The following is a 22,740-nucleotide window of genomic DNA, read 5'->3' as shown; positions in this document are numbered from 1 at the left end:
GAAGCAAACGTTCCGCACAGAGGAAGGTGGATCCTTCCTGCAGCAGCTGCTGTGGGAGCCCGCCCCGAGGGAGGACCCTGCTTCATTTCATCGGTGCCGTCTTGGCTGTCTTCTGACCTGAGCCAGAGAGTCCAAACTTGCCCTGTTCATTCAGCACGTTAGAGGCTTTAGGTACTCACTATTATTCCAAGTGGTCCCTCGTCCCCAGAATGAGGTCAACCCTTTGAAGGCCGTTGAGCATGGAGTAACACGAACCCCTGACAGCCATCATGTGCTGGCCCAGGTAGTGGGGCCCTGTACTCCTCCCAGTGGGTTCCTGGCACTTGTGTTTGATGCAGCCTAGCTCTTCACCAGAGGCAAGATGGCCAGCACGTGGCTTTTTGAATGCACAGAACTCTATACTACAACTTTTTTTTTTTTTTGAGACGGAGTCTCGCTCTCGTCACCCAGGCTGGAGTGCAATGACACGATCTCGGCTTGCTGCAACCTCTGCCTCCCAGGTTCAAGCGATTCTCTTGCCTCAGGCTCCCGAGTAGCTGGGATTACAGGCGCCCGCCACCGCTGGCTAATTTTTGTATTTTTAGTAGAGACGGGGTTTCACCATCTTGGCCAGGCTGGTCTCAAATTCCTGATCTTGTGATCCATCCACCTCAGTCTCTCAAAGTGCTGGGATTACAGGTATGAGCCATGGCACCTGGCCTACAACTATTACTATTTTTTTGAGACAGGATCTCAATCTCTCACCCAGACTGGAGTGTAGTGGCGTGATCATGGCTCACTGCAATCTCAACCTTCTGGACTCAAGGGTCAGCTTCCTGAGTAGCTGGGACTAATTATTTCACTTTTTTTGTAGAGTCAGGGCCTGGCTACATTGCTCAAGCTGGTATCAAACTCCCAGGCTCAAGTGATCCTCCCATCTTGGCCTCCCAAAGTCCTGAGCTTATAGACATGAGCCACCACACCCGGCCTACTTAGTTGAGATGGAATCCCAATATGTTGCCCAGGCTGGTCTTCAACTCCTGGGCTCAGGTGATCTGCCTCACCCTCCAGAATGACTGGGACTACAGGTGTGCCCAGCAGCAGCTCAGTGCTTGCAGGGGCAGCTGGCGAAGCCTCTGGAGCTCCTGGCCCAACCTGGAGCCTGGTGAGCTCCTCCTCACCTTCCCAGGGCTCAGTTTCAATTCCTCTTCCCAAGACTCTGGGTCTGACTTCACAGGTTGGCCATATGCCATTCTCCCCTCACAGCTGGCTCCGCTTGTCGTCCCAGCATTGAGGACCTGCCTGTCGTCTTTGGGACTGTCCCCTGCCTGCCTCTCCCAAAACTGCGGACTCATTAGGGCAGGTACCGCGTGTCGGTTCATTTACCACTCATCACAGTCCTGTCCTGAACGACACATCACACAAGCCACGGGAGACTTTCCCCCAAAGGAATGCTTTATTGACAAATTACCCACTATTATCATAACTTTAAGGAAAAGATACATCAGTTAACACCCACGCAACCTGCCTTCACACCACACCCCACAGGCCAATTTTAACCCTGGACAAAGGGCACCAAGCACTGGGGTTCCCTGGCCCCTGCATCTTTGTCGTGTGTGGAGTGCCATCCCCAGGGGTGTCTGAACTGTCTGGGGACAGAGTTGTCAGAGGACATTTGCTCTACCGAACAGGACACTTTGAGTTGAGCAGCCCTTCCCCTCCCGGGAGTGGCAGAGCCAGGCACACCACAGGAAGGCCCTCAGTGTCCTGCCAAGAGCCACTAAGGCACAGAGCTACCCCTGCAGACCACGCCATCTGACATGCAGGGCCCTGGTGTGAGAGAGAGGCTGCTGGGGTGTGATCGCTTAATAACAGGAAGAGATCTTTGTAGCTCCTGAGAAAAAGGCAACAGCAATCCTGGCCGATGCCCATGCCCCACCCTCCACCTGACCTGTGGGGTCGTTTCGTCCCAAATGCAGCACGCAGGTGGGTTGGAGTCACTGACGAGTGCCAGCCGGGCCAGGCCCATGCAAAGGCAGCACTGAGAAGGGGGGCACAGCTCTCTTAAAGGGTGCTAAAGACAGGCTTTTCCTTCTCTTGGCTCCCCCCCGTTCCCAGAGGCTCAAGAGCCCTTTGGGGCAGAGCAGGGGAGCCAGTGGGAGCTGCCACGGTTGAGAAGAAAAGCAGGTTTTGTACACTGGGATGGAGTGTGCATGAAATCAAACACCCCAACTGGAACAGGCTGCCACGCAGGCCAGGTGTAAAATTCCACACAGTGCTCACAACCATTAAGGAACTCTCATCTATATACATATAAAAATTATAAAGAAATAAAGCATAAGGCAATGTAAGGCTTGTATTTCAGCTTGAGTCCAAAGAAATACTATTCTCTATGAGGCTAAAGCTGCTTTGCCTAATTTAAACTTTTTGAAAAGTCCGCTGCATTTAAAAAAATGAATTTGCTTCCGTTAAAGCTAGATTAGCGTGACATTAGGCAGCTGCTGATGATCGGTTTCCTTTCTGGGGGTCTCAGAAAACGGACAGTTTTCTTGTTCGGCATTTTGAGATAAAAGATTGTGTAACAGGTAGGACTTGCTGGATGATTGCGTTCCTTCTGTGAGTCAGGGAAGGGCGGAGGGCGTCAGAAAATGCCACTTATTTGATGCTTAGAGCTCTTCAATCCTTCCACATTCTGATGGGCTAACATGATTCCCAAAGGGAGCCTGGGCTGTGGCTCAGTCCTCTCTCAAACCCTCCACCCTGTCCACTTCCTGCACCCCGGGAAGGACAGCACAGCGATCTGTTTCATCTACAAACTTGAGTGTAAAACATCTGTGTACAAGACTGTGTTCTCTAAATTCATGCGAACGCGGCAGCCGCATCTCCATGTGGATGGGCAGGACTGTCCTCAAAGCCGGCTCTGCTCATCCGCCTGGTTGGCTGCTCCGCTGAACAGAGCTGCGGCGGGATGCTGAGGGTGTGCTGCGTGTGCCCTGCAGCGGGTGAAGCGACCACAGGCTTAGAAGGGTGCGGGATCCGACAGGGGCTTGTCACCACTCCCCGCTGAGGAAGGGAGGTTGTCACTGCCGTTCTCTCGGTCACCCACAACCTTAGACTACGGGAGAGAAAAGATGACAGAAAAACCTGAGACAGAGCACACAGCACAAGGCAGACCCCAGGCCCATGCTCAGTGCTCTACAAAAGCTTATGTGACATGAACCCTGCTCAGCAGCAACAGGGAGCAGATCACGGACGGGCACCAGCTGAACAGGTCTCCACGGGACGATACCAAATGAAGACAGTGAATGCCAAACAGCTGCACACTGTATCGTTCCATCTATGTGACATTCTTGAAATGACACAATGATACAAAGGGAGAGTGGACTTGGGGTTGCTGGGGGTAGGGCGGGAGGAAGGTCGGCGCGGCCAAGAAGGTACCAGGAAGGGCAGTGGGGACCGGGAAGGGCAGTGTGGAGGCGTTCTGTGTCCTGAGTCAGTGCCAACGTCCTGGTGGGGAGGCTGCACTACAGGATTTTCCGAGATGTTGTCACGGGAGAGAACTGTGTAAAAGGCACAAGGAACCTCTCTGCATTACTTCTTACAACTGCATGTGAGTCTACGATGACCAGTAACAGTCCAAGTACAATTACCTTTATGGTCCCAACTCGGTCCTCAAATGACTTGAAGGTTGCAGAGTTCCTTTCAAGAGAGAGGGAAGAGTGTTGGTGTCAAGAAAAAAGGGTTGTGCTGCCCTCTAACTCAGAAGGGCCTCGGGGCAAGGGCCAGCCTCCAAAGGACCCTAACAAAATCCCAAGATCTCATGGCAAAAATGTGAGACAGCCAGGTCATTCCAGAGACCCCCCAGGTCAGAAGTGAGGTCGGTCATGCCCAACAGTCACAGGGACAGGTCCAGACATCACACAAGGCAACTGGAAACCCCTTGACTGTGCAGCCGGGGGGATGTCGGCCCCTCTCTGCTGTACCCTACGGGGACACGCTGGGCTCCTGTACTGAGGTTATGAAACGCCTGGAGTTCTTCACGCACATCTCTCAGAGAAGCGAAGGGAAGACCAAGGACACTTCTGGGACAGCAGAGTGATAAGGAGACGGAGGAGGAGAAAGCAGGCCAGCTCCATCCCACTCAGTCCCTCCCCCAGAACCAGATACCCCTCCCAGGCCCGGGGCCTCTAGAGACCAGCACGTCTGTGACACCCAGCCAGAGTCCCCACAAGGAGAACAGGACTCTCCTGAGAACCAGGGCGGTGCCTGAAGGCACAGAATAGGGACCACAGCTCTGGGTGTTTCCATGAAGGCTGAGACCCGTAAAGTGTCCTAAGTGACAGCCCACCAGGGCAAGTGCCAGGATCTGTGTGCCAGCCTCTCCAACCCCACCCCAGCTTGACGCTGCAGGCAGCCAGGGACAACCTGGAAAGGACACGGCGAGTTTGACACAAGGATCTCCTCTGGAGGCTGCAGGTCAAGAGCCTGACCCCTACCAGCTTCCTCGTCAGCCTAGAGGGGGTCTTTACCAGCCCTTAGCCATCAGGAGATTGCCAAGGGAATGGCGTCCTTAATTAATCCAGGGATATGGGAAGGGCAAGGTGTGACCGGCAGGAGCTGCCCCAACCCCCACCAGAGACACCCGGCTCTGGAGCTGCAGCGAGCATACATTACCTCATGGCCGGCATACTTATTGAGTGGCGGATGGAGTAGCTGCTGCTTGGAAGCATGGCAGAGGCAGAGAAGGAAGCAAGAGTTAACACCGAGATCCACACACAACCCCAACTGGGCAGGGATGGGCAGAGCTGGGATTGCCCCACTCCCAGCGGTTGGATCGAGCTGCCTGCCCCTCCACACAATGCCCCGAACGAAACTCGACCCCAGGGTCCCTCCCTTGGCCTCACGGGGGGCACCCCAAGTTGCCCAGCACATAGCACTGGGGGAGGAGGGCATTGCCATAGGAAGTGTGAGGAGACCAGGCCTGGGCTTTTGAAAAGTATTTGGGACCAGCAGCCTTCAGATGTCCTTACTTGACTTCGGCAAGTTTAAGGACCTTTTGGCAAAAGAGAAACAACCAGGTCAGGTAAAAACACATCAGATCACAGATTGCTCTGGGCCTGGCTCTCCCGGTTCCAGCCAGAAGGGCACGTGCGGGCGGCGCCCCCGGCTGGCCTAGAGGAGCCTGCTCTGGTCCACACGAGGGCCCTGTGGGAGGCACACCTACGGGCTCTCAGGTAGTAAGACAAAACTCCATCTGAAGGAAAGCAAGGAAACAGGACCGATGTTGGACAGGAAGGTGGTGCGAGTCGGCACAGCCCTCCCCCATGAAAAGGCTCCTCCTCAGGAGTCAACTCAGGCGTGGACGCCGGGCGTGGACACCGGGCCAGTTATTCGCTGACCCGGGAGCAGGCAGCCTGTGAGCCTGGGTGGGAATGGGAAGCACGAGAAGGGGACACAGGAGGGCCGGGGCGTTCTGGGGGGGGGCCTCTGCGTTGATCCCACGCTGCTGCTTTGTTCCCCGAGATGCAGCAACTGCCTGGCTGGGACTGCTGTCCTGGAAGGGGTGATCCCCCTTTCAGCAGCCCTCTACCAGCATAGCTGCCCACGGGCCCTGCCAGAGTCCACCCTGCCCCAATTCAGAGCACAGTCTTCCACAGGTGTGTCCAGGCTCAGCCTTACCTAAAGGAGTGTGAAAATGGATGAGCCCTGGAAAGTGGCAGCAGGAGAGAAGAGGAAACGAAGTGGTAAGCAAGGCAGGCCAGCACCCACTCACAGCCCTCCTCAGGGAGCCCCAGGCCCCCTGCTCATGCTCAGCCAGGCCCAGCAGGGGAAGACCCTCCAGGACGGCTCCTCCATCCGCACACCACTGGGAAAGCAGCCCTGTCTCCAGTCTCCTCAAGTCCTGACTCAACACTCCTGTTGAGTCTGCTTAGCCTCACGGCTGTGCGTAGGAGGCCCCTGGGTCCAAGCCCTGTCCATGCCTTATGCCCCAAGGCACACCTGTTTGAAGAAGCCACAGCACCTGGAGCGCAACTGGCCCCATCCAGTAGCACAAAGGTATGAAACGTGCCACAGCGTGACAGCTGTGAACGTTCTGACAGCCAGAACGAGAGCGGCCCCTGTTCCCCAAAGTGCGTCAGCTGAGGAAGCACACACACGGTGGGAGGATGTGGGACACCCTTGGCACCGAGCACTTCTGCTCTCAGCTCTGTCCATGCACGCGGACACCAACCTGGAAACCTGTGTGTCCAAGGGCAGCTGCCGCCATTCACTGCAGCCAGGCCCACTCTGACACGGAGGCAGCCACTGAAGAATTGAGCAACGTTCAGCTCGCCCGCGGTCCTGAGACCACGGAGTTGGATGGTGACCTGACCCTGGTGTCAGTGCCCCCTCTGACCTGAATCCAGCTCCCTTCCCCATCCCCATCCCCTGTGCCTCAGGGCTGCCCGGAGACAGGCCCATCACAGACATGGGTGTTGGGCAGCTGTCCTGAGGGGCTTCCACCCAAGAGTCCGCTGGGGTCCGCTGGGGTTCATCGGCCCTAAACTCATGATATAAACCTCCTGGAACCCAATTTTCACTTTCAGGAAGCAGTGAGCTCCCAACCTCGGTCTCTAAGTCAAGAGGTGGATGGGCCCAGACCTCAGAAACCACCTGTGACTGCCTGGGGAGATGATGGGGATACACCAGGGGCTCCAGACGTCAGAAGTCACACCACCACTACAAACATAAATGGAGGAGCAAGCAGGGCAAGACGCACCAGCAAACAGGACCTCTCCATGGGCACTGTGAACACGGCCGGCCAACTGGAGCAAGCTGGCTCGTCCCAGGTCAGCCTGAGGCCCCGCTCACCCAGCTGGCCCCACGTACCAGGGCACACGTGCAAACACGTGGTACAGTGTGGCCAGGCACACTGACAGCTGTGCCAGAGTCACTGCAACAGGAACTCTGCTCACTGCCAGCCATGCCCTGAGGCTACACGGCACAGGGGACAGCTGCCAACCCCAGGACTGAGCAAAGCACAAGAGCCTTTCTCCCCATCAGAGGAGCAGACAGAGAACTGGGACTGCGTCCCTGTGCTTCCAGAGAAAAACAGGCCACACAAACAAATGCCCAGATCAAAACCCCAGGACTGGCTTGTGCACGGCTATGCCAATCAGTGCCGAGGGCTCCGCCTGACCCTTGGATTTCCACCACGATGCTCTGAACACACTCAAAAGGGGATGTGGACACTATGAGTGGGCAAACGGCTCCTGACGGCATAATTTAGGCACAGCAGACAGCCGTTGCTTCCTGAAGATGCTCTGTGGCGAGACCAGCATTTTCGGGAAGAAAACAGCCCTGCAAGGCTGAGCACAGCTGGAGCTCAGGGTGTCCCTCCTGGGTCCAAAGCGCAGCAGTAGTGGGGAAGACCTGCATTTGGAGGGTGCCCCACAAGGACCCCCCAAGTCCCAGCTGCTGGGGAGTGTGGAGCCCTGGGCGTGCAAGGATGCACAGAGGAAACACACACGTTGTGTACTGATGACTGCAGCTTCTCCAGAGGTTTAAAACTTCTCGAAATAGAACTTGCAGCGATGGGATAGCAGATTACCTCAAACGAACAAAAATACAAGTGGGCACAGCTCCTGGGCAGTGGCCATCCCCTCTGCTTGGCAGGCTGGGTCCCGGGGTGTGTGGCCATCTGTGTCCTGGCCTGTGGCTCAGTGGTCAGGGGAAAGAGCTGGCAACCACAGGCTGGGAGGCAGGACATACCTAACCTAAGGCAGGCAGGCAGGCAGGGAGCCGGCCCAGCAGGAGATGTACATATCTCTGAATCCTGCAGGGGCCATGAGAGGGGAAGAGGGGAGGACTGAGTGGGGTCAGCACTGTGCTCCACTCACCGGTCCTCTAGGAACCCTGCACCCATCTTTGCCAGAATTGGGTCAGAACTACAGGGAGGCACTCCCTGAGATCCCAAAGCCAGAAGACCAGTTCTGAGAATGGGAAAGGAGTCAGGGCAGGGTGGGCAGCAGCACCCAGAAGTTGGGGCCAGGATGCTGGTGATGGTGATAACCTACATCATCCACTCCTACAACCCGTGTGAAAGAAGGCCCACCCGAGGCCCAGCTGGGGTGCCCAGCCAGGAGGTAGTCTGGCCAAACATCATATCCAGGCTTCTGGCTCAATCCCCTCATCACCATGCTGTGGTCAGGAAGCCTAGAGCAGGGAAGGAAGAGGAAATGTGCCAGCCACAAAGCGCCGGCCCCCTGCTCACTCCTTGGCCCCTGCTTGCTAGGGAACGCTGATGGCCGGGAGGCTTTCACCAGCCTCTGGGAGAGAAGGCTCACTCAGAACCTCCTGGAGTGTGACCACACTCTCTGAGACCGGGGAAACACCTTCAGGAAGTACCATGCCGAGCACCTGTCCTGGAGATGGTGGAGGACTGCCGTCCCACCCTGACCTGACTCTGACCCCCAGGCTGGAGTCACTGCCTCTCAGTGAAGCTTCGGGGTGCAGACTCGTCCCTCACCAACCCTGAGCACCACAAGTTACCCAAAAGCACTGGCAGCCAACCCTCCTTGAAGAACGCAGAAATGACAGAAAAGCAGCCGACAGGGATGGACGAACCTCCCAGGCAAGGGTCCCACACAGACTGGTCAGGGCCATGATGGCCACATCCCCGAGCTAGTGTCTGAGACCTGATCTCCAGGCAGGCTTCCTGTAGTGCCTCCAACACCTCACCTCACTCCTGGCCAGGTCTCAGGGCAGCAGGGTCAGGGCTGGGTCTCACCTCATGTCTCCAAGCTTCTTGCTGATGGCAGAGCCCACTGTGGACAGGGCAGCTGAGGTCTTCTGTCCGGCCTGTGAGAGAGTTTCCTGAGTCTTCTTGTAGCTGGAAGAAGACATACCAGTTAAATCAACCAGACAGTATGGACGGGTCACCACCCACAGCCAAGCAAACAAAGCACTGGGAGCATGCCTGAGGAAAACTGAGGAAAGGAGCCGGGACAAGGGGTGGGCACTCGCCAGGTGTCTACAGAGCGGGTGCAGGTGCAGAGCCCCTCGGCCCCCAGAGGCCCCTGCAGCGAGGAGCAGCCTGTATGTTGTTCACTGAGCTCTCAGCGACCCTGCCGAGTTTCGGCCCCCCAGCCCCGCGATGATGCTGCTTTCTCATCTCACAATCCAACTCCACCCCCTCACCTGACACCTCCTAAGCCCGCTTTCCTGTTTTCTCACAGCCCCTGACTACAGAGAAGATGCCCCATTTGCCTGCTAGAGAGCGGAGGGGCCCCCTGAGGTGCACGCCTGGCAGGCAATGCCAGAGCAGAAAGGCCTCTCAGTGCCCTGACCGGCCCACGCGTGCAAGGTTTCCTTTCCTCTTCCCAAACGAGACTGTGCTGAGGGGAGAAAAATGCAAGCTCAACCACAGCTGTGGGGAACAAGCTTCAGAGTGGCCATGCAGCCCGCAAGGTGCCCCTGCTCCAGACAGAGGGGGCCCGTGTGCCTTCAGAGCATCGGACAGTTCCATTCCCAGGCCTCTTTTCACAGTGCAAGGGTCTGTCCCGGTCCCTAGTGAAGGCCCCGCTTCTATCCTCTCCAGCTCCCTCCAGTGTCCACCCACATGGGTACATCCCACCAAAGCAAAGCTCCGGGACCTCGGCGTCCGCAGGACAGGCAAAGGGCAGCAGGCAGGATGCTGTGGCTGCAGGGATACTGTTGGGCCCACCATGACAGTCAACACCTAAAGTCGCCGGCCCTCATCCAGCTGCCACCGTAAACACAAAACACGGCAGCCTCCGACATAACCAAGCCCAAAATGCGAACCCACGGCCACCTTCCCCACAGCTCCTCCCTCAGCGAAGCCAGGAACTCAAGGCTGAAGGGAGACGGGCTCCCAGGGCCATCCTGGCGTTACCAGTGCCAACCTGGAGAGCTGGCAAACCCAGCAAGGCCTGAGTGGCATCTGGGATGACTGACGCCAGAGAAGGTGCAGGCTCTGCCTGCTCCCACTGGCGACACCAGGTCCCAATGATGGGCCTTCCAGAGCACTTACTCACAGGCCCTCCACACCACTCCCTGCAGGAGGCCCGTGTGAGCTGAGTGCTACCACTCTCCAGCCCCCAGTTGACAAGTGTGTATGACCCACCAAGTGTGCCCTGGCAGCACATCCCAGCACAGCTCTCTCATGCCTACCCCCAGCCCAAGGCTCAAAGGATGCACTTTCTTTTCTTTTTATTTTTTGAGACAAGGTCTTGCTCTGTCACCCAGGCTGGAGTGCAGTGGTGCAATCTCAACTCACTACAACCTTCACCACCAGGTTCAAGAGATTCTTCTGCCTCAGCATCCCAAGTAGTTGGGATTACAGGCACCCACCACCACACCCTGCTAATTTTGTTTTTAGTACAGACAGGGTTTCACCGTGTTGGCCAGGCTGGTCTCGACCTCCTGATCCCAGGTGATCCACCTGCCTCGGCCTCCGAAAGTGCTGGGATTACAGGTGCGAGCCAATGTGCCCAGCCTTTTTTTAAAATTTTCTTTTATATTGTGTTTTGTATTGTGTATTTTATTTTATTTTATTTTATTTGAGACAAGGTTTCACCATGTTGCCCAGGCTGGTCTCCTGACCTCAGGTGATCCGCCCGCCTCGGCCTCCCAAAGCGCTGGATTACAGATCACAGGTGTGAGCCACCGCACCCAGCCCAGAGGATACACCTTCCATCCAGACTCCGTGCCGCTGGAATCATGGCTGTGTTTATCTTTTCTCTTTTTTTATTAATAAAACATCAGGTGTAAGTAACTAATGACCTGCTACATTTAGTTTCAAAAATACAAATTCTTCTTTGTTGAGACGGAGTCTTGCTCTGTAGCCCGGGCTGGAGTGCAGCGGCACCATCTTGGCTCACTGCAAGCTCTGCCTCCCGGGTTCACACCATTCTCCTGCCTCAGCCTCCTGAGTAGATGGGACTACAGGTGCCCACCACCACGCCCAGCTAATTGTTTTGTATTTTTAGTAGAGACGGAGTTTCACCATGTTAGCCAGGATGGTCTCGATCTCCTGACCTCGTGATCAGTCCGCCTCGGCCTCCCAAAGTGCTGGGATTACAGGCGTGAGCTACCATGCCTGGCCCCAAAATGCAAATTCTGAAGACATCTTTAACTTTGATTTTCCCTGAAATAACAAATGCATAAAACCATGTGAACGTTCTATGGTTCACTGAAGCAAAGTCACCTGCAGCAGATGATTCTAAAGTCCTCACAGCACCTGCATCTGTGCCCTAAGAGTGGGGATGGGGAAACCGAAGTTGGAGAGAAAACCGCCGCCTATCCCCAGCCTTCAGAATGAGATGCGGGTCTTGAGTGTGACCTGTGGTTGGGTAAGTACCACCCACACGAGGAGGAGGGTCCTGAGGGTCCCTCAGCACCCAATGACCATTGAACACTGACACAATATGCCCCTGTGGTCAGTCCCTGCCGTGCCATAAACCACACTCAAGCCCCTGGGGGTCCCTCAGCCCTCAGCATTGCTTGGGTGTGGAAACGAGGGGTCACTGGAAACAGGAACCTCCAAACTGGGATGGCCCTGGAAACAATGGGCATCACCTGCACCGCCTGAGGCCACCACCAGCTCCTCTCCCACCTTCTCTTCCTACAGCAGGTCCCTGCCCAACAGCTGCGGCTCTGACATCTCCCTTCCCCTTCTCAGTCCCATCCTGGGCCTCCGAGGTAGTAGCAGCAGCTGTGAGGTCCCCTTCCAAGGCTCACAGTGCTGCAGGCCTGTTCTGAGAGCCTCAAACACGCAGGCACACACATTCCTCAGAGGACCAGAAGGCTGGGGAAGCTAAGCCAGGAGGAAGGGGCAGGGGTCAGAGCCAGCATCTGTACCCGTAACTAGTTTCAGCTCTACTTGAGGGCACCAGGCCGGGCAACTGCAGCCAGCACCCATTTGGGAGTTCCTAAGACCTTCCAGGAAGAGAGCCCTGGACAGACAGCAGTTTTGTCCCATGCCAGGAGCTGCCCCCTGGGCAGCACAGGCCATCTGGTGGACATCCTTGCACTCCCCCCTCCTGAGTCTTCCTCTGGGGGCTACCCCCACTCCCACTCAGGGTGGACAAGTGATCTAGGCCTGGCCAGAGCACACCACCTCCCTGGCCACAGCCATTAGTCCAGGGAGACCCAAACGGGACCACACTGTTGGGCTGCAGCAGTGGGGGCAGGGACTTCTCTGCCAGGTGAGTGCTCCCACCTCCCTGTTTGATTGATGCTACCTTGAGTCGTGCTTTCTGTCACCTGCAACCAAAACAACTCCAAGTGAACCAGCTTGTAACTGCAGGATCGATACAATGCCCCTCTCAGCACTGAGGTTTTTAGTTAGCTCTGCCTATAAATAGAATGCAACAGGCAATCATTTTACCACTCACAGAACACAGCTGTTCTCGCATTCAGACATGACCCACTGAGGAGAATGTGGCCACACTGCAGCCTCATGGGGCCAAACATCAGCGCTATCCTCCACCCACCGGCCACATTCTTCCCGTCCCTCCTCCAGGCACCACTGGCTGAAAGGATCTACAGACATGTGGGTCAAGAAGAAGGAAGCTCTTACTGCCTTCCTCTGCAAGAGCTCTGGGCAGTAGAGGCACACCCACAGCCCACCTCCTGAAGCTGACTAGGAGGGGCACCAGCCAGGAGGAGCACGCGCGGTGGCCACATCCTCAGGCCCCACCTACCGAGCCATATCCTTTCCGCCTGGGCCATCCGGGCAGAAACCACCACTCTCGGTCTGGGCCGTCCCGGCAGAACCACCTTCTACTCTGGAACCGTCCGACAGCTCTCCCCACAGAACTCAGGGGAATGGCCTCTGCCAGGTGACGCACTGGCCGTATGCTTCCATGCTGAGCCACATGCTTCCCCAGAGGGGTCAGGATGCTAAGTGTTGCACTAAGCTCTCTGAAACACTATTTATTTGAAATAGGATCCTGGCAGCTTTACGTCAGTTCGTTTTACAAAACAGCATTGAAGTCTCCTAAGACTATTTTCAGATTGAGTCTGCACCGTGCGTCTGCCTGATGCCCAAACTGCAAGGATGACCAGATGACCGTCACTGACCATCACTGACCCAACCTAGGAAACACCCGCTGCCCAGCAAGGTCACTGTTCAACGCAGCCCGAAAGACACAGCCCACCAGGGTCCCTCGAACACCCAGGTCAACGTGCCATGAACCACCTGAGTTTCTGACACCAGCTTCCCACTGTGACACCAGACGCAAAGGCCCACGTGCAGAGTGCCGGCCTGGTCCCCCAGGACCTTCAAGACAAGCTCGGCAGCAACCACTTCCTTCCAGCCCAACACGGGAGGATGTTCTGCCCATGTTCTGCAGCAACCATTACAGCGCTACCTTCTAAATAACAGACGGAAAAATCCCACAGAGACTATTTTAGAATATTCCCCTTCTCAGCTTAAAGACATTATAATCAGATCAGAACACAAGTAAATGAAGTGCTATTATCCAGCTGAAGGATCTGCAAATATCAGGAGTCACTCTGAACCACGCCGCTGACACACACGTATCTACCCACAATGAATCCACACTGGCCAATGCTCTGACAATGTGGTGCCTCCCAGACCACGAGGACTTCACATTTCCACCTGCACGTCCTCCACCACGCCCTCCACCCAAGAACTACCCCTAAAGGAGGAAAGGAATTCTGAGAACCCAACAGCTGGAGCTAAGCAGGGAAAAGGGTTAGGGTTAGAACACACAAAAATTCGCCACCAACAAAATCAGGCCAAGTGGTGTCGTCCAGCTTGTGCGCTGCTGGAAGCCAAGAAGCTCTATTAGTCAGAAATGCAGCCAGGACCAGCGCAGGCCTCTTGTATAAGGGATGCATATATCAGACAGAGGGGAGTTTTAAGTGTGGTCAGGTGGCTGAGTGAGTTTCTTTCAGCTACTATTCCCTGTTCCACAATAGTCTAAAGGATAGTTTACCTGAGAGAAAAAAAGTTATATTAAAAAAAAATAGCCAGCAAATACCAAAACAAGCTTTGTGCCAAGTGTGCACAGCCCAATTCCCCGACCGAGTGTCAGGAAGCAGAGAGGAAGAAGGAGGAGGTGCTGATGGTACAGGCACTCAGGAGGCGGAGAGGAGGAAGAAGGAGGTGGTGATGGTACAGGCACTCAGGAGGCGGAGAGCAGGAAGGAGGAGGTGCTGATGGTACAGGCACTCAGGAGGTGGAGAGCAGGAAGGAGGAGGTGCTGATGGTACAGGCACTCAGGAGGCGGAGAGGAGGAAGAAGGAGGTGGTGATGGTACAGGCACTCAGGAGGTGGAGAGCAGGAAGGAGGACATGCTGATGGTACAGGCACTCAGGAGGTGGAGAGCAGGAAGGAGGAGGTGCGGATGGTACAGGCACTCAGGAGGCGGAGAGAAGGAGGAAGGAGGAGGTGCTGATGGTACAGGCACTCAGGAGGCGGAGAGCAGGAAGGAGGACGTGCTGATGGTACAGGCACTCAGGAGGTGGAGAGCAGGAAGGAGGAGGTGCGGATGGTACAGGCACTCAGGAGGCGGAGAGAAGGAGGAAGGAGGAGGTGCTGATGGTACAGGCACTCAGGAGGCGGAGAGCAGGAAGGAGGACGTGCTGATGGTACAGGCATTCAGGAGGCGGAGAGCAGGAAGGAGGAGGTGCTGATGGTACAGGCACTCAGGAGGCGGAGAGCAGGAAGGAGGACGTGCTGATGGTACAGGCAATCAGAGGCGGAGAGGAGAAAGCAGGAGGTGCTGATGGTACAGGCACTCAGGAGGCAGAGAGGACGGAGGAGGATGTGCTGATGGTACAGGCACTCAGGAGGCAGAGAGAAGGAGGAAGGAGGAGGTGCTGATGGCACACGCACTCAGAGGCAGAGAGAAGGAGGGAGGAGGTGCTGATGGTACAGGCACTCAGGAGGCGGAGAGGAGGAGGAAGGAGGAGGTGCTGATGGTACAGGCACTCAGGAGGCGGAGAGGAGGAGGAAGGAGGAGGTGCTGATGGTACAGGCACTCAGGAGGCAGAGAGGAGGAAGGAGGAGGTGCTGATGGCACAGGCACTCACAGGTCTGACTGGGTCACTTTCTCATTCCACTCTCCAAGTTTCTCAGAAGTTTTCACATAGCTAAAAACAAAAAGTCTACAGTGAATTATTTAGAAGAACAATTTTAACTCAGGCATCAAACTGCAGGTGAGGTTCCAGGGAAGACAGAGAAGGACCAGCTGGCAGGAACATCAACTCTACAGACGGCCCAAAAACAGGGTCCACTGCCTCAACCAGGCCCTGTGCAGGCTCCAGCCCACCAGGCGAGCTGTGGGTATGGCGGAACTGATCGTCCCCTTTTCCGTCACCCGGCAGTAGCCCCTGGTCTCTCGCTAGGAGATTCTTGGGGAACAGCACTGCTGTGGGGGGACTGGAAGGGCACAGCCCACAGCTCCAAAACACCATTGGGATTCAAAACTTACGACGTCCTAGGATAAAAACATGAGTTTCTCGTATGTGAGATTTATGAAATGGGACTTGATCTGTCATTCTGTAGGGACATGGCTTCTGGGAAACATTCCACGCCTGCCCCACCTTGTAGGGTATGTTTCAGAGAAGCCACATGGACAGGGCCAAGTGAGAAAGCAGCATTCCCCAATTTCAGAGAGCTGAGCGACAACTGGGACAGATGTCCCAGGGTTACAGGACCATGCAGTCATGGAGGGTCAGAGGCCCCAGGGTTGTGGGACCCTATGGTCATATATGTTTGTTTTTTTGGTTTTTTTTTGAGGCAGAGTCTCGCTGTGTCACCCAGGCTAGAGGGCAGTGGCATAATTTTGGCTCACCGCAACCTCTGCCTCCCATGTTCAAGAGATTCTCCTCCCAGGCCGGGCGCGGTGGCTCAAGCCTGTAATCCCAGCACTTTGGGAGGCCGAGACGGGCGGATCATGAGGTCAGGAGATCGAGACCATCCTGGCTAACACGGTGAAACCCCGTCTCTACTAAAAAATACAAAAAACTAGCCGGGCGACGTGGCGGGCGCCTGTAGTCCCAGCCACTCGGGAGGCTGAGGCAGGAGAATGGCGTAAACCCGGGAGGCGGAGCTTGCAGTGAACTGAGATCCGGCCACTGCACTCCAGCCTGGGCGGCAGAGCGAGACTCCGTCTCAAAAAAAAAAAAAAAAAAAAAAAAAACAAGAGATTCTCCTCCCTCAGCCTCCCCAGTAGCTGGGATCACAGGTGCGCACCACCACACCCAGCTAAACTTTTGTATTTTTCAGTAGAGACAGGGTTTCTCCACGTTGACCAGGTTGGTCTTGAACTCGTAACCTCAGGTGATCCACCCGCCTCAGCCTCCGAAGTGCTGGGATTACAGGCATGAGCTACTGCGCCAGGCCCATATGGCCGTATCTGGGTCAGAGGTTGTGACCATGCCACACCCACAATAAGGACCACAGAAAAACCATTCTTGCTAAAGACCTGATCAGTGCTCCCTTGAGTCTGGACACTGAAACACAAGTCTTCCTATCAATTTCCACCCGGACAACGAGCCAGTGTGCCTGCCTTTTTAAAACACGTAAGAGGCCGGGGGTGGTGGCTCACACACGCAATCCCAAGCATTTTAGGAGGTCAAAACAAGAGGATTGCTTGAGCCCAGAAATTTGGGACCAGCCTAGGCAACAAAGCAAGACCCTGTCTCTATAAAACGTGAAAAAATTAGCCAGGCACCACCGCACGCCTGTAGTCCCAGCTATGAGGGGGCTGAGTTGGGGGATTGCTTGTACCCAGGAGGTCGAGGTTGCAGTGAATGACTGCGCCGCTGCACTCCAGCCTGGATGACAGAGCAAGAACATCTCAAAAAATAATTTAAAAAAGAAAGGCTGGTGCGGTGGCTCATGCCTGTAATCCCAGCACTTTGGGAGGTCAAGGTGGGTGGATCATAAGGTCAGGAGTCCAAGACCAGCCTGGCCAAGATGGTGAAACCCCATCTCTACGAAAAATACAAAAAATAAAATAAAAAATTAGCCGGGCGTGGTGGCAGACGCCTGTAATCCCAGCTACTTGGGAGGCTGAGGAAGGAGAATCACTTGAACCCAGTGGGCAGAGGTTGCGGTGAGCCGAGATTGCGCCGGTGCACTCCAGCCTGGGTGACAGAGTGAGACTCTGTCTCAAAAAAAATAATAATAAACGAAGTACACAAAAATTTAAAAATAAGTAAGACACATGCAGACACCAAGCTCTTTGAAAAAACAAGGTACAGTCCCTGGGCCTAGGGCTCAGAGCCTCTCACTGGCTTCTTCCAAACAGGCCACTCAACTCCACGGCTGCAACTCATCCCTGGGTACGACGACGCCCCTCACATGCCAGGGGCATGTGTGCACGTTCTTCTCAGCCCCCGGGGGTGCGCCTGGGGCAGGTACCTACGCGTTAGAGACCTGTACATCGTGCCAGCTCCTGGACAGGTTCTGTTTCAGCCCCCCCAGGGTGGAGAGCCCCAGCCTCCTCTTGAGCTCTCCGCAGTGCCTCTCCTTGGCTGCCAGGACCTGGCGCAGAGTGACAATTTCCTCTTCCACCTGCAAAGCATGCAGTCGACATGATGAGCCATCACTACTGCAGGAAGTGACTAACATCCTCATGCACAGTGCCATGAGTTACACAAGAACATTCCGCTTACTGAAGCATTAACTCGTCCTAGGAATAATAGCGTCTACAGCAGATATCTGGTTCTTGGGTTTTGGGTTTTTTTTTTGAGACGGGATTTCACTCTTGTTGCCCAGGCTGGAGTGCAAAGGCACGATCTCGGCTCACTGCAACCTCTGCCTTCCAGATTCAAGCGATTCTCCTGCCTCAGCCTCCCGAGTGGCTGGGATCACAGGTGTGTGCCACCACGCCCAGCTAATTTTGTATTTTTAGTAGAGACAGGTTTCTCCATGTTGGTCAGGCTGGTCTCAAACTCCTGACCTCAGACGATCCACCCACCTTAACCTCCCAAAGTGCTGGGATTACAGGCATGAGCCACCGCACCCAGTCAGCAGCCATCTGTTTTTATCTGGTACTAGGAACTTGACTCCAGAGAACTGTCCCATGCCCCGGCGCTAAATGGTTCTGGGAGAGCTACCAATCACTATGTCCATTTGTGGTCATGAGGAATGGCCCAGGATGACCATGCCAGGCTTGTTTCATGCCAGGCTCTTTCCTGGGACTGGGCATGGTATTAAAAAGGTAAAGACCCCGGCCGGGCGCGGTGGCTCATGCCTGTAATCCCAGCACTCTGGGAGGCCGAGGCAGGTGGATCACGAGGTCAGAAGATCGAGACCATCCTGGTTAACACAGTGAAACCGTCTCTATTAAAAAATACAAAAAATTAGCCGGGCGTGGTGGCAGGCGCCTGTAGTCCCAGCTACTCAGGAGGCTGAGGCAGGAGAATGGTGTGAAGCTGGGAGGCGGAGCTTGCAGTGAGCCGAGATCACACCACTGCACTCCAGCCTAGGCGACAAAGCGAGATTTGCTCTCAAAAAAAAAAAAAAAAGGTGAAGTCCCTGGCCGGGTACGGTGGCTCACACCTGTAATCCTAGCACTTTGTGAGGCCAAGGCAGGCGGATTACCTGGGGTCAGGAGTTTGAGACCAGCCTGGCCAACACATGATGTAACCCCGTCTCTACTAAAAATACAAAAATTAGCCAGGCATGGTGGTGCGCTCCTGTAATCCCAGCTACTCAGGAGGCTGAGGCAAGAAAATTGCTTGAACCCAAGAGACAGAGGTTGCAGTGAGCCGAGACCGTGCCACTGCACTCCAGCCTAGGTGACAGACCGAGACTCCGTCTCAAAAACAAACAAACAAAAACAGTGAGGATCCCTTTCCCTCAGGGCTCTCAGTCTGGGCTTGGACAATAGAAGCTGGAACTGTTGCCAGCTGGGCACCGTCTGCACTCATCGAATTCCATATGCAGGGAAGAGAAGGCAGATGAACAGAGACCCGGGTGACAGAGAAAAAGCCCTTAGGAAAACACTTGTGTTCCTGAGATGAGTTCCAAACCTTGGCAAGAGTCAGTTACATGAACCTAAAGGTAAATTATCTTTTGTGCTTCAGGTAGTTAGAACTGAGTAACAGAAAGATGCCTGAAAATGAAAACCTGACCTTTCTCAGGTCTTTAAAAAAAAAAAAAAAAACATGACCTCTAAAAGGGGCATCATTCAGAGTTTTGCCACTTTAGAATGAGTTCTCAGTATCTTCAGCTCACATATGAGTAGCTTCTCTTTAAAAATTCTCTTTCTTGGCCGGGCACAATGGCTCACACCTGTAATCCCAGCACTTTGGGAGGCCGAGGGGGGGCAGATCACCTGAGGTCAGGAGTTCGAGACCGGCCTGACCAATATGATGAAATACCGCCTCTACCAAAAATACAAAAATTAGCCAGGCGTGGTGGTGGGCTCCCGTAACCCCAGGTACCCGGGAGGCTGAGACAGGAGAATCGCTTGAACCTGGGAGGCGGAGGCTGCAGTGAGCCAAGATCGTGCCATTCCACTCCAACCTGGGCAACAAGAGCGAAACGACTCAAAAAAAAAAAAATCTTTCTTGCGTGTAATCCCAGCACTATGGGAGGCTGAGGCAGGCGGATTACCTGAGGTCTGGAGTTCAAGACCAACCTGGCCAACATGGTGAAACTCTGTCTACTACAAATACAAAAATTAGCCAGCCGTGGTGCTGTGTGCCTGTAATCCCAGCTACTCGGGAGGTTGAAAGAGAATCACTTCAACTCAGGACGTGGAGGCTGCAGTGAGCCGAGACCACACCACTGCACTCCAGCCTGGGTAACAGAGTGAGACTCCATCTTTAAAAAAAAAAAAAATTCTCTTTCTTTGGCTGGGCACAGTGGTTTGCACTTGTAATCCTAGCACTTTGGGAGGCTGAGCCAGGCAGAACTCTTGAGGCTGGGAGTTCAGGACCAGCCTGGCCAACATGGTGAAACTCTTGTCTCTACTAAAAATATAAAACTTAGCCAGGTGTGGTGGTGCACATCTGTAATCCCAGCTACTCGGGAGGCTGATGTAGGAGAATGGCGTGAACCTGGGAGGCGGAGGTTGCTGTGAGCTGAGATCGCGCCACTGCACTCCAGCCTGGGCGACAAAGAAGAGACTCTGACTCAAAAAAACGACTTAAAAAAAAAAAAAACTTCATCTTGTAATTCAACTCTGAAAAAAACCTTGTGGGTTGAGTTTCTAAACTCGCATACTCTGAAATAAAATGGAAAGCCAAGTCTCCTTGGACTTCCTGCTACTCTCCTTTAGTCTTCTAGGCTAGAAATAACTGTGTGATGTCCTCAGGATCTGAAATTTGGTCCTCAGGCCCAGCGGCACAACCAACCTTACTCAGACCTAGGCCTGGACCCAGATTCTGGAATTAAACTATATCACAGGGTGAAAAGAAAACTCTTGGCAGTTGGTTTGACTAAAAATTATGGTTGGAGGCTTTTGTTCTTTTTTTTTTTTTTTTTTTTTTTTGAGACGGAGTCTCACTCTGTCGCCCAGGCTGGAGTGCGGTGGCCGGATCTCGGCTCACTGCAAGCTCCGCCTCCTGGGTTTACGCCATTCTCCTGCCTCAGCCTCCGGAGTAGCTGGGATTACAGGCACATGCCACCACACTTGGCTAATTTTTGGGGGTGGAGACAAGGTCTCACTGTGTTGCCCAGGCTGCTCTCAAACTCCTGGGCTCAAGCGATCTTCTCACTTTACCACCTTGTCCTACCAAAGCACTGGAATTACAGGCATGAGCCACTGCATCCAGTCAAAATAAATATTTTTAAAAGAAAACTTAAGATCCAGGGCAGAGAGATTCATGGGGTTTTAAAAATGATTCTCAAGTGTTAATTCCAACAGAGACACTCCCAGTAGATGGCCACTTAGAGGCGGTTCGTGTGTGAACGCTACTCATGGAGTACTTCGGAAGGGCCAGGCACAGAGGTATGGGAAGGAAGTCACGCCCCATCTCCACTGCCAGGTGGCTCTGAGTCCAGTGCATGGAGCTGGGCACATACAAAGAGAACCCCGTTATCAGTGGGAACACAGAGCAGGGTAGGTGATCACCCAAGCGTGGCCAGTACCCTGGCCTCTCACTAATCCAAGAGAGCCTTAACTCCAATTCACCCCAGGACACATAGCCAAGCCACAGCACCTTGGTAAGCTCAGCCCTGAGCTCCTCCTCCTCAGCCTCTGTCAGACCCTCAATAGCAGGAGTCCGGGCAGCCACACCTGTGTCGACAGGGACATCTGTCATGGAGTCAGACAGCAGACCTTTGTTAGGAGAATTCAGGTTGATATCTGCCAGAGACAAAATGAGGCCACAAAGTGTCAAGTAAGTTATTTACTTCCAAGTAAATATGGTAGAGGTCTCTAGCAGGACAAAAGCAAAGGTGGGAGTGGGTGAGACCCTGGAGACGAACACCTCTTCTCTGAAAGGTCTGTGAGGACAGCGTGGGCAGTAGATGAGGGCGGCCACACCTCAGGCCACCTGAGATGAAAAGCCAATGCCACCTGTGCTGCTTCAGGGCACGAGAAATGCCAGCCCAAGGACTATCTTCAGAGGCAGGAAACCCTTGCTACAAAGAAAGCAGATCAATCTCACAGAGCTTTCACTTTTTTTTTTTTTGGTGATGGAGTCTCACTGTCGCCCAGGCTGGAGTGCAATGGTCTGATCTCAGCTCTCTGCAACCTCTGTCTCCCAGGTTCAAGTGATTCTCCTGCCTCAGCCTCTGAGTAGCTGGGATCATAGGTGCGCGCCACCACGCCGGCTAGTTTTTGTATTTTCAGTAGAGACGGGGTTTCGCCATGTTGGCCAGGCTGGTCTCCAACTCCCGACCTTGGGTGATCCGCCCGCTTTGGCCTCCCAAAGTGCTGGGATGACAGGCGTGAGCCACCGCACCCAGCCACATCTTCCACTTTTTTAAAAAAAGGAACTTAATATGGTTAATGCACACAATAAGCATCACTTTCCACTCAACACATCTGACAGGGCACATGCTAAAATTACATACTAGGAGCACATGCTGGTCATTCAGCTCCTTCCGGGAGTCAACAAAACAAAATTCCCTTTCCTTACCTCCTGCTTCTCATCCCACAGTCAGGAGGCCACCACAGGCAGAGAGCTGCAGAGCGGTGTGCTGCCACCACACACCTCAACTACACCCAGATCACATTCAAATTCCTGCAGCCACTGTTTTTTCTTCACATCAAACGCATCTTCCTGACTGCACTAAAAGTCTACAAGATTTCACATAAGTAAAAATAGTCTATTTTGATTCTCTCCAAATCCAAGCACATGATTATTGTAACATTTTCCCAGTTGACACAACATTCTGAAAAGAAACAGGCTTACTGCTAGGCGTGGTGGCTCACCTGAGGTCAGGAGTTCGAGACCAGCTTGACCAACATGGTAAAACCCCGTCTCTACTAAAAATACAGAATTAGCTGGCATGGTGGCACGTGCCTGTAGTCCCAGCTACTTGGGAGGCTGAGGCAGGAGAATCACTTGAACCCAGGAGTTTACAGGCGTGAGCCACCACACCTGGCCAAAAAAAAATTTTTTTTTTTTTAAATAAAAGAAAACTGGCCAGGCGTGGTGGTTCATGCCTGTAATCCCAGCCCTTTGGGAGGCTGAGGCGGGTGGATCACCTGAGGTCAGGAATTCAAGACCAGCCTGGCCTATATGGTGAAACCCCGTCTCTATTCGTTTTTCTTTTTTTTTTGGTTTGTTGCCACGGCTGGCGGGCAGTGGGGCTGT

General features: G+C 54.2%; 1 protein-coding gene across 8 annotated transcripts in view; it reads right to left on the bottom strand.

Moving 5' to 3' along the window:
• Nucleotides 1–1,413: 1,413 nt before the first annotated feature.
• Nucleotides 1,414–22,740, bottom strand: part of TPD52L2 (TPD52 like 2) — a 24,928-nt gene continuing 3,601 nt past the window's right edge. Inside the window, exons 2-9 of one of the 8 annotated variants that reach the window (XM_017881283.1) lie at nt 21,136–21,281; nt 17,388–17,536; nt 15,046–15,105; nt 8,750–8,851; nt 5,659–5,685; nt 4,654–4,695; nt 3,630–3,678; nt 1,414–3,094 (exon numbers count right to left, since the gene is read on the bottom strand). In XM_017881283.1, the coding sequence (XP_017736772.1) occupies nt 2,999–3,094; nt 3,630–3,678; nt 4,654–4,695; nt 5,659–5,685; nt 8,750–8,851; nt 15,046–15,105; nt 17,388–17,536; nt 21,136–21,281 (671 nt within the window). In that variant the 3' untranslated portion in view covers nt 1,414–2,998. Of the gene's footprint in view, nt 3,095–3,296; nt 3,540–3,629; nt 3,679–4,653; nt 4,696–5,658; nt 5,686–8,749; nt 8,852–15,045; nt 15,106–17,387; nt 17,537–21,135; nt 21,282–22,740 lie in introns of those variants that run through there. The other 7 variants (XM_017881285.1, XM_017881286.1, XM_017881284.1 and 4 more) reach the window with 7 other exon arrangements.

Source organism: Rhinopithecus bieti, unplaced genomic scaffold (genome assembly GCF_001698545.2).
Source record: "Rhinopithecus bieti isolate Rb0 unplaced genomic scaffold, ASM169854v2 scaffold_12573, whole genome shotgun sequence".
NCBI lineage: Eukaryota > Metazoa > Chordata > Mammalia > Primates > Cercopithecidae > Rhinopithecus > Rhinopithecus bieti.
The sequence above is the reverse complement of the archived record's forward strand: the minus strand, read 5'-3'. Positions and strand labels throughout refer to the sequence as shown.